Source organism: Erythrolamprus reginae, chromosome 6 (assembly GCF_031021105.1).
Source record: "Erythrolamprus reginae isolate rEryReg1 chromosome 6, rEryReg1.hap1, whole genome shotgun sequence".
Lineage (NCBI taxonomy): Eukaryota > Metazoa > Chordata > Lepidosauria > Squamata > Dipsadidae > Erythrolamprus > Erythrolamprus reginae.
In genome coordinates, this window is record NC_091955.1 from 46,361,300 (window position 1) to 46,373,709 (window position 12,410).

At 38.2% G+C, this 12,410-nt stretch overlaps 1 protein-coding gene across 1 annotated transcript in view; it reads right to left on the minus strand.

The window, feature by feature from the left end:
* PTPRB (protein tyrosine phosphatase receptor type B) overlaps positions 1-12,410 on the minus strand; it is a 92,856-nt gene that overhangs the window by 60,685 nt on the left and 19,761 nt on the right. Inside the window, 5 exon segments of the mRNA XM_070755704.1 lie at positions 224-487; positions 3,918-4,187; positions 4,914-5,177; positions 7,259-7,522; positions 11,081-11,344. Of these exon segments, the coding sequence (XP_070611805.1) occupies positions 224-487; positions 3,918-4,187; positions 4,914-5,177; positions 7,259-7,522; positions 11,081-11,344 (1,326 nt within the window).

Genomic DNA, 12,410 nt, shown 5'->3' on the forward strand with positions numbered 1-12,410 from the left:
TGGGAGCTTAAGTACAGACTAGGTTTGTTTATACCTCACTAAACCATAGCTTAACTATGATATTGGAACTTTCCCTTTCTCTGTAAAGTTGTAAAGCAGGCAGGAAGAACTACAGTAACTGTAATATTCTTTACTAGCAGGTATATAAAAATAGCTTTCCCCAGTTCTAACCCACTATTAAAGTCCATATTTCTGTAGATAGATTAACTCATGAAAAGTTCACCTGTTCTCGCAAAAATGAAGGCTTCTTTAGTAAGCTTGCCACTGTGAGTAACAATTACAATTTTGTAAAGTCTTCCTTGCACCAAATTCTGGAAGGAATACTTTTGGAGATTCTGGTTTCCTGAATTTCTGTCCTGAAGAGATGTGTCTGGATTATACAAAAAAATATCGTATTTATCAAATTCTCCCAGAGAAGTAGTCCAGTTGAATGACAAGCGTCCAGTGGTACGTTCTGTAACTTTCAGATTTGTGACAGCTGCAGGAGCTGAAATAGAGAAGAGAGCAATCTCTGAATAATTTAAAAAACTGTATCGACACATTAAATATCCACGTATTGCCTTTTATAAAATTAACCGGAAATAAATGCCATTATAATCTGATCAACTCCTCGATATTGCAAGCTAACAAAATGTAATCATAAAATTTACATAATCATGCATAAACTAGAAAACAGTTCCCAGGTGCATTTATTTATATACTATTCATCATAGTACCGTATTTTTCGGTGTATAAGACGCACCGGTTTATAAGACGCACCTAGATTTTAGAGGAGGAAAACAAAGAAAAAAGCATTCTGAACCAAATGGTGTAGTATTATATTGTTTAATAAAATACCAGTGTAGAAGAATACTTTTTACAACCATGTATACTTTTTAAAATCATGTACACCTGGACTTCAACTCCCAGAATTCCTCCACCAGTCATGCTAGCTCAGAAATGTGAGTTGGAGTCCACAAGCCTTAAACCTGCCAGATTTGAAGACCCTTGCACTCCTAACCTCTAACTTAGGGGTCTTTCAACTTGCAGCTTTAAGACTTGTGGACTTCAACTCCCAGAATTCTTCCACCAGTCATGCCAGACTCAGCTCTCCTCCTGGTTCTCTCTCCTCCCCCCATACCCACCCACACCACGGTTCAGATTCACACCCCCTTTTGCTCTAGCTGGACTTAGAGCTGGCATCACTCTGCAACTGCATGACAGCTCCAGGCTCTGAAGACATAGCAGCTGCGAGTGTGAAGCCAAGCCCAGCTGAGGAAGATCTGAGGAAGGCTACGCACCTGGGATCGACTGGAGTGTGAGTTCGACTGGGGTGGCTAGCTTTCCACTTGGTTCTTTTCTTTGAGAGAGAAAGAGAGAGAGAGAGAGAGAGAGAGAGAGAGAGAGAGAGAGAGAGAGAGAGAGAAGAGGGCGGGTGAATAACCAGCTTCACTAGAGAAAGAAATGTGTATCTCCCATCAAGTGCAGTGTAATTCTGTCTTTCTGCCTTTACACTGCAATTGATGGGAGATGCACATTTCTTTCTCTAGAGAAACTTGTTATTTGCCCCCCTCTTTTTCTCTCTCTCTTTAAAAGAAAATAACCAGGTGGAAAGCTAGCCACCCCCATATGAACTCACACCCCAGCCGATCCCAGGTGCCTAGCCTTCCTCAGATCTTCCTTACATTGCAAGTAGAGCAATGGGAAAAAAAACATGCAAAGACTTAAGGCTTGGAAAACATTCTTCTTTGCAGAGAGCAACAGTGAAAGAGCTTGCAAGTAGGTAAAAGCTGGAACATTGTTAACACCTGGTTAGGACTAAAAGCAACTTACTCAGAGCAAGTTAGAGTAATGAAACAAACCCTGCAAAGACTTAACAATGAAAGTAACAATGAAAGAGCTTGGGTACATTAATAGCACCTGGTTAGGGCTGGAAAGAAATATCTGGAGCAAGTAAAGCAATGAACACCCCTCCCCCTGCAAAGACAGGATTTGGAATCAATTCTTGGCAGAGATTAACAATGAAAGAGCTTGCAAGCCAGTAAAAGCTGGGAACATTGTTAGCACCTGGTTAGGGCTAGAAAGAAGCTTACTCAGAGCAAGTTAAAGTAATGAAACAAACCCTGCAAAGACTTAGGGCTTGGAAAACAATCTTCACAGAGAGACACAATGAAAGAGCCTGCAAGGTAAGAGCTGGGAAGATCGTTAGCAGCTAGTTAGGGCTGGGGAAAAAAGCTACATTCAGTGTATAAGACACACCCTAATTATCAGCCTATTTTAGGGAGGAAAAAGGTGCATCTTATACACCGAGAAATACGGTAATTCTTGAGCCATAATCAAGGTGGTTTGTAAAACCTAAAAAGAACAGTTGGTATAGTGTACTACCTTAGCATAATCAAAAATACTGTTAGAGGATAATATTTGTGGTTCATGGTTGAAATGAGGAGTCCTTGGTGCTCTCTGTGCTTGGTTACCAAAACTAGATAATATTTGCACTGATAAGGTTACCTAGTTTGGGTAATGAAACATCTGCAAGAAAATAATCAAGGTCAGAGAGCACAAAGGACCTCACAATTAAAAATAAATGGGGTTTATATCAACAATTTCAACACATACATGCTTACATCATTTTTTTATATAACGAACTCAAAAATTCTTTAACATTAAAAAAAGTGTTCAAAGTGAGTACAGGGTCTGTCTACTACAGTCTTTTATATGTGGATGTGTAAGTCTTTGGAGAGGAGAGGCATACAAATCTAATAAATAATAATAATAATAAGTCTTTATACAGTATATAAGATGGACCTAATTTTGCATATTCCATCATTTATTGTGATGGATGTGAAGTTAAAACATTAAAGTGGTGAGGACTCTTTTAGGTTGGCTTTGATATGGCAATTTAGAAACAGGAATTTTAAAACTATTGAAACCCTTTCTTTTTAAGGGGAAATTAAGTTCTTTTTTGTTTTGTCATTGAAAGTTTGACACATGATGGTTATACGGTCATAGTTAAAATGTCTGTCAGTAAAGAAGAAAAGGGTCCATTCCAATGACAGATATCACATCTACAAAAGTGATTGGTCCCTAAGAGAAATGTTGGCTGTAGTTGTCTAATACATATTTCCAACTAAATTAAAAATATAACTATCATACCTACACTCAAATTACTGTATTAGTTGGCAAAAGGATAGGAGACCCAACTTCAGGAAAGAATAAAGCAAAGACAATGGCTGCTATTTTTTTTTAAAAAAACCAACCAAGCCAAGCCAAACCAATGCATATGCATGTGTGTGTAAAAGAGAAAGAAATACGATAAGAAATGAATTAAGTTGGGACATTTAACTGTTATTTGCTACGTTAATGATGCTGGACTTTTTCTCCTGGAAGGGCTAAATATTGAGACTGATATATAAGGAGTATACTATATAAGGAGTATACTGTACCCAATTAATAAGAAAGCAAGCAAAGAAAAGAAAAAAGACCTATGTTCCAAATTAAAGAAAAATTTCCAGGGATTTGATATATAAATGTTTAATGTCCTGGGAAAAATTCAAATCCCATTTGTAGTGGAATATATTTAACATTTTGAATTCAAAATACTTCTAATTTAAATATTCCCACATCTTTAGTTTATATGAAAGTTTCTCATAATCAAGAAAAATAAACAGGGATAAACCTGTTATGGATATTTACCAGCATTTATAGACGACTCAAAATTAACTGAACTCTCATATAAGAAATTATTTGGACAGTTGAAATACTGGCAGATTTGAGGGCATATTTTATTTATGTATTGCTTCCATATCTAAGAAATTAGCTAAAATAATAATAATTCAATTCAATAAGAACAATACAGCTATTCCTGATGAAATTTAAAATTAAAAACTATATACAGAACAGTAGATAGTTGTTATTTCCTAGGAGAAGTGTTGAGGTACCTGTTTGGCCTTCAGTTTCTGCCCGGCTGCTGAAGAGACCACCGCTGACAGTGAACATCTGTATTTTATATTTTTTGCCTGGTGTTAAATTTTCAAATTTATGTAGTTTAGCAGTGGCGGGTTCTGATTTGTTGTATAGAAGGACACCATGCTCAGTCAACAGGAGGATGTCATAATGTTCGGATACCCCAGGAGCACCATTCCATGTCACCATCAATGAATAACTGCTGTATTCATTGTCTGCATGCAATTGCTGAACAGGAGCAGGAACTATAAATAATTGTTAAATGGTAATATTACAAATGAGTAGTTTTTCCATATAGTTGAAAATTCCAAGTTCAATTTTTGGTAATATTCGACCATATTTACAATCATTGATGTTTGCCATTGAGTGGCTACAAAATGGCTATTCAGGGGAGGTGAAAACAAAACAATGGAATGTAAAATGAAGAGAATTGGATAAGTCATATCTGGTAAAACTCTACCAAGAAAAACAACATCTCCCTGCAGCAGACATATTAATTAAAATTTCAACTACTTTTATGACAGCTGTTTTATATATTTATACCTTCCCTCTGCCTATTCTTTTCTAGCTTCAAATATAAATGAGATTCTCTTTATGTAGATTTTTAAAAAGCCACTTATGATGTTGATTATTGTGACCAAGCAATGCTCTTTAATTATCTTGTCCATTTTACTCAATTTTCAATTGTTACAGGCAATCCTTGACTTACTGCCACAGTTGAGACATGAATTTTGATCGTTGAGCAAATGGTTGTTATGCCAAATGCCTTCAAGACCGCCTTGCTAAATGACTGCAATCTTGGCACTGCCAGTTACAATCATTAAGCAACCACATAGGTCACTGAATGGATGGAACGAAAAAAATGCCTGTCAAAGAAGGGCAGACATGTACAGAACTGGACTGGAGAGACAAAGATGGGATTGTGAAGATTTAGCAATTGTTTGCCCCAATGGTTTCAGGAAGGAACTTACTTGTTCGTCCAACAGCAGTTGAATTGTTATGCAGAAAGCCACTCTTGGTCTGTACGACAACCATGTACTGCTCCCCTGCTTCTAGTTTGTTAAAAGTGTGCTCATATACATGTTTGGAAACTGTCTGGATACCAAGGGGACGGTTCTGATGAAGTATTGTGACAGTATAAGAATCAACATCTCCTCCTCCAGGGGTCCAATTCACTTTCAAGCTGTTCATCATTCTGGCAGGTAAAATATGAATATTTTTAACTGCACTTGGAACTAAAGAGACAAAAAGGCAACATGGGAAAGAAAATTACTTTATGATTCCTTAATATAGCATATATTTTCAAAATCGCAGAAAACATGAAAGGAAAGTCATTGGACCAGACAATATAATTGTCTGTTTTATAATTTTGTAAACAAACATTAAGAGAGGTTATAATAAAGGTAGGCAGGAACCCAAAAGAGCTTGGAGAAAAGTTGCAGATGCTTGAATGTGAATTTTCAGAAACTAAATTTATGAACAAATGGCAAGAATAAATAACTCAAAACCTGGATTCTGAATAGGTTGGAAAATTAAACTTGTAGTTGTGATGGAAATGGGATGGGAAGGATGCTGTGTTCAATGCTGTGAACTTTAAATCCTGCCACCTCAAATACAATTCTGTGATAAGAATGTACGTTCATTTTTAGGTTCTATTAGAAAACCTGTGACCTGTTGGATCATTGTTTCTGAGATAATTCCTTGCCAGATTCCTCAATGCTTTTTACAAAAGCAGAGCTTTTAGAGTACTAGAAAAGTTCTTAAAAATTCAGGGACAGATATCAGTAATATATTTGTTTTGAAAGTAGCCCATGTTGAACTGTACAGCACTGTAAAACATCAGCAATTGACCACAGGAAATGTTTTATGACATTTTGTATTTTATCATGAAATATTTTATGATAATGTTTATGTCGTAAAATGTTTTATAAAAGTTGGCAAATTTCTATTCCATGGGAGTCATAGAGTAGATTTTTGACGCATTCTGTACATTAGTCCCTTTGAAGTAATTTAGTTGAAAATGTTTTGCCCTGTGAGATACAGTGTTGCCTAGTTAAAAGTTACAGATATGAGAGTCAGCGGCTGGGCTCAGCCAAAGCGCAACACAGGCACCCATGGGGCAGGCAGCTGCTCACTTGAGGGTCTCATCACTCGGGCGCCCCCACCTGGCTCTGCCATAGGCAGCCAAAGGGTGATGAAAGGAGGAGGGAGGTCACCTAAAGGGAAGCCTCCGCCCGTGGCTCACACTTGTTTCTCAGCCAGACTGGATTTCCAAAGAGTTGTCAAGAAGAAAGAAAAGAAGTAACAAAGTGCCCAAAGGAGAACTCTCCGGGTTGGCCCAGCTTCAGCTTTCTGAGTGAGAGAGAAGAGACATAGACAGAGTGAGAGTGAGAGATACAGACACACACACACATACAGAGAGAAACATAGACACACACATACAAACACACACACACACACACACACACACAGAGTGAGATAGAGATACAGAGAGAGGGAGAGGGCACTCCAGCTTTCTCCAAGCATGACCCCTGGGGCGCGTGTGTGAGGTTCGGCAGGGCCAGCCCCCTTTTCCCTCTGCCCTGAGCTTCTTTACTCCTCCAGTGGATTGATGTTGCCAGTGGCTTTCATTGAAAAGCATCCTCCAGGTGGCAAAAGTCCCCTGTGCAAATTTTAAAGCTGTGGCTGGATGCTGCAGACCTGTCCCCCGTTCTGTCATTCACTGCTGCAGACCTGTCCCCCATTCTGTCATTCACTCCTGGATTTCATTCCCAGCCCACCAAACCTCATGTTAGCATGGGCGGTGTCGGTTGTGGCCAGGTTGAGCCAGTGTCTCAGAGTGGAGAATCTCTTCAAGCGATTGAGGCATGCCCAGCACTAACATGGGCTAGAAGAAACTCCAGCAAGAATGAGGCATCTGAGAATCAGTGCTTCTCCATCCCCCACTTCACCCTTACCTTCTTAGGCCAGGTGAGGAGTGACTGGGATGGGAGGGCAAGTGGTGAAATCCAATGATTTTTACTACCAGTTCTGTGGGCCTAGCTTGGTGGGTGTGGCAGGGGAAGTATCCTGCAAAATCTCCATTCCTATCCAACTCTGGGACCAGCCAGAGGTGGTATTTGCCAGTTCTCTGAATTACTCAAAATTTCCACTACTGGTTCTCCGAACTGCTCAAAATTTCTGCTACCAGTTCTCTAGAACCTGTCAGAACCTGCTGGATTTCATCCCTGGCTGACATCCATACTGGATCATACTGCATGCATTCACCATACAACAGAGGGAAGTTCAGAAGTCTTTTGATATCCCCCCCCCTAACCTGTCAATCCTTCTATGAAAGTAGAACGCTGTGCTTCACCACTTATTGTCATGACAACAATTTTGTAAAGGCGTCCTGGAGTGAGGGATGTAAACTTGAATGATTCGACAGTATTTTCAAGGTGATGAGATGGAAAAACTTTCATGTCATTGAACAGAAGCTGGATCTCATACTGATCAACATCTCCATCAGCTTTGGACCAAGTAATATATAAATCTTCAGTGCTTCTGTCACTAAGAGTCAACTCTTTTACTGATTCTGGAACTGAAGAATGAGGGAGACGATAGTGTCAGGTAACACATATCCATAGACACAAAAACAACCAGTGTTGAAGAGCAGTTCACTCATTTCAATTAGCTTTTGAATAAGACCACAAATATCATTAGCCAAGAAGTTATAACTAAAAAACCCCCAACTATCATTAGCCAACTGGGTGATAATTAAGAATATTTTTACTGAACAGAACTAAAAGCATTAAACTGAAAGAGGAAGAAATCTCTTGCAAAAGAGAGGACTGCCATTTTTGATTAATGTGATTGCTACAGAAAAGAGCCCATAGGACATTCTTCACCAATCTATTCATTTATCTATGGAGAGCTACACACATTCTTGTTCCCTATAACTGGGCCAATACAGGTAGTCCTAGACTTCGTTTAGTGACCACTTAAAGTTATAAGGACACTACAAAAGTGACAAATCACAATTTTCACACTTGCGACCATTACATGATCAAAATTCTGCCATTTGGCAATGACTCATATTTATGATGATTGCAGTATCCCAGGGTCATGTGATCACCTTTTGCAACCTTCTGATAAGCTAAATCAATGGGGAACCCAGATTCACTTAACAATTGTGTTACTAACTGCAGTGATTCACTTAACAACTGGGGCAAGAAAGGTTGTAAAATCAGGCAAAACTCAACATTTAACAACTTCTCACTTAGCAAGTGAAATTGAGGCCTCAATTGTGATCATAAGTTGAGGACTACCTATGCATACAATTTCAATCATTTGAAATACACTTTTGAGTGAGCATGAATTGTAATTACTTGCATTGTACCTTAATTGTATGCCGCCCCGAGTCTTCGGAGAGGGGCGGCATACAAATCTAAGTAATAAATAAATAATAGAAATATATTTCTAACTTAAACCAATTGATACATCTTTTATAACACGATAGTGTTTTTTGACATGCCATTCATACATGAGATGATATAACCTAGATTCCTTTATTTAGGGGAAATGTTTAACATATCTTTTAAGACCTTTAAAAAGTTCTATATATTCTTTCTGAGAATGAGGTTAAGCACTATTCTGGTGATAGCTAGCATGCTACAATTTGATTTGTTTCTGAAGAATGTGTAGAGATATTTTTACAGGAAATACTGTATGACGGGAGATGATATTACCTCTTCCTTTCCAAACTTATTTATCATAAATGTACATAGGCATGCATGCACACACATCTTATGCTTAATTTGGGCATACTAAATCCAGAGCAAGAGTTCTATAACTATTTGGAACAATCTTTCCAAACATGGTGCCACCTCTTATTGGCCACCTTGAATTGATAGATACAGCAGCTTGGGAAAGCCTGACATTCTTGAAATGAAGAACATTACTCACTGGACAAAATAGTGTTTCTTCAGGAGACTGAAATTTAATACCTATTCTCCTAGTTGCTAATGTCATACAACTGTTTATCTTGGAAGTGAAGACATTGCAAAGGACAAGCAGTTTTTATTTAGATTCTTTACTTAGGTTTATTATACCATGTAACAATTTTTTTAAAAAAATTGTTTCCAGTGGTTAAGTGTGTTTTCCTGATTGTACCTTAAATGGATAGAAAAAAGTTATTATTTCCTGTAAACTTTGCTTTTGTGGTCAGCACAATGATATTTTGAAATTGATCTATTTTTAAGGATATTCGCAATATTTCAAGATAGTTAAGAAGCTTCTGGAATTGTGAGAACTATCAAGAAGTTTCTAGAACTGTCCAGAATTATCTAGAACTTTCTGGGACTGTACAGAATTGTAGGTAGCTGTATAACTACAGTTATATAGGGTCACTCTAGCACTTCCTGAGAGACGGAGAGACAGGATCTAATTGATTGGGATTGTATAGTAAGTGGGCAATGGCCATCACAGACAAAGGGGAATTGACCTAGACAGACAGGTGTGAATTCAATATCTATTCAGATTCTGATAACGACAGTATTCACACTTCACCCCACACCCATTACAGGAGGAGCTTAGGAATGTAAATGTATATATTGTGTGTTACTCTGGTACCGGGTGATCAATCTTGCTCTGCTGAATCCTCAGTACAGTACACTCTTGTACTTTAATACTGCATGGAATAAAGACCATTTTTATCAAGTTTGAAGAGACATCCTTTTTCCTTACAGTACACAGCAATGTAGTCAATTTAGATGGCATCAAGAGGTTGCATACATCCAGCAGACGCATTTTGCTATGTATGTGGCCAGTTTATAAAGACAAGACTGAAAAAGTACTCTGTGTAAGCATCTGCTAAGATGTGTGAGGCCTACAAAGCATACTTCGGCATGCCTGTTGGTGACCAAGACGAACCATGGGCTCCTCATTTCACACATGAGCAGTGCAAGAAAACTCTTGAAGGTAAGTAGATAAATGGTACTCTCTTAAATAGCACATTAACTGTGTTAATATTGTAAATATCACTAGCCATTAGTGTGAAATAGGCCTAAATCAAATTCTCAATCCAAATTTAATTTTGTTTGTTTATAGGTTGGTACAGGGGAGAGAAGAGAGCCATGCATTTTGCTATCCCAAGAATTTGACATGAACCGACTGATCACTCAACAAATTGCTACTTCTGCATGGTGGACCCTTCCAAACGTCGCACTGGCAAAAATGCACCGCCTGTAACGTATCCTGACATTCCTTCATCTATTGCCCCAGTACCACACTGCCCTGAACTTCCTGTACCAACACCTCCAGATAAAGCTACACCACCTTCAAAAGAAAGCAGCAGGTCAGACACCGTGGAAGACATTGAAGATCACGATTTCTCTTCATATGCAGATGAGGAGCGGAAGCCATACTACCCTAACCAAAAAGACCTCAATGATCTGATCAGAGACCTTGGTCTCACCAAGTCCAACACTGAGCTTCTGACATCAAAGCTCCAGCAATGGAACTTATTAGATGACAGCGTCCAAGTCACAGATCAAGGAAACAAAAACATGATGGGTGACTATATTTGGGGATTGATTCATGAAACTGATTTGCTGTATAGTTGTAAATCTCGGAAAACTGCACACTTCTGAACAGTTTTTGGTAATCTGTATAAATTTGCAGTGCATATAGTGTTCTTAGTCTGACTGTATAAATGAGAAGATGCAAAATCATCTGTTTCTATAGTAAAAATGCATAATTTTCATTGCCGTGGTCACAAAAGCAAAGTTTATGATGAATGTAAGCAATTTTTAATTTGTTTTAGACATAAGCAATTGAAATATAACATTTAAAAGCTGGGAACAAGATTTGTGTTACATAGTGAGAGTTGGAATAGACCTTGTTGGTCATCTAGTCCAACAGCCTGCTCAAGCAAAAGTTGCTACACCATTTGAAACAGATGGCAACCCAGTATATAAGTACAACTGCATGAGTTTACTTATCAAATGATAAGACAGGCGCTTGAAATACAGTATGGTGTTGATCTTTCTTTACCTAGGAAAATAGTTCAATTGATAAGATCCTCAGTTCAGGTGTGTAATATTTAAATTTTTAATTTAAAATTATAGCTTATTTGCATCGCCTTTGAACATTCACTTACCTGTCCTTCCATTGGCCCTTTCACTGGTTTCATATTTTCCACTCCTTGTGCAAACAGTTACACTGTAAAGCCTTCCTGGAATCAGGTTAGTGAATACACATTCATTGACATCCTTGGGGATAGTTTTCGTTTGAATGAAATCATTGTTGTGCTTGATTATCACTTCATAACTGTCATAGTCTCCAGTGGCATGTAGCCAAGATACCTTTAAATAGTCACTTCTTGCAGAATTGCTCACTGTGAGTCCCTGGACTTTTGAGGGAACTGAAAAGATAAAATGTACTTCAGTGTGCTATTACATCTGATACAGTAAATGTCAATACACACTCAAAATAATTTGAGAAAGAAATGTGTATAGGTCAACTCTAAGAAAAGGACCATCATCCTGGCCTTCCTATAGTTGTACAGTATATGGTAAAATTTATCTGATAGACAATCTCATGCTGGGTAGATAGTAGATGATGAGAATCTGGTTCTAGGCCAGCAATTTTGAGTGCTAACATTACAAATGAGTCTTCTTATCTAGGCCAAAATTATTTGTTTGGATATGTAAAAACTGAGCAAAATCCTACTTTTATCATTGTCAATATGAATGACTGATTTCTCAGGGCTGTAGTATGAATGAATAAAATAAGTTGTCAAGTTTCAAAAGTTGTATAATAAGTTGTTGCCTAATTATCTCTCTCTCTCTCTCTCTCTCTCTCTCTCTCTCATCTATCTAACTAGCTAGCTAGCTAGCTAACTAACTAACTAACTAACTAACTAACTAACTAACTAACTAACTAACTAACTAACTAACTAACTAACTAACTAACTATCTTCTGATTCGGACTGGTACTATAGAACCAGTAGTGGGAATTTCCCCCTGCTCACCGAACTGGAAGCAATCACCAGCTGGCCATCTTGGTTTTGACTTCTGGGCATGAACAGAAGCTGTTTTTTGCTTCTGCACATATGCAGAAGCTGGGGATTTGGCACATGTGTGCACCCATGCAGCCTGGGAGAAAGCGAACCGGTGGTGAGGTAAGTTAGAACCCACCCCTCTGTGTGTGTGTGTTTGTATATGCTTTCGTTAAATTATTGCAACCAGCAATTATTGCATTTTAATTTTATTTCACTCTTTCTGATTCCCAGCTATATTTGTCTGCTTAATATAATCATTCATGCAGCTGCTGAGACAGTATTTTCAAATTCTGATCTCTGAATCACCAATGGTCCATGGATGTCTACCAGGTGGTTAACTGCAGCTCCCTATGTTTAGCAGTCATAATGTTCATGCTGGCTGAGTCCCACTTTTCTCCAAATTGACAGCCAGTCAATTGGTCAGAGA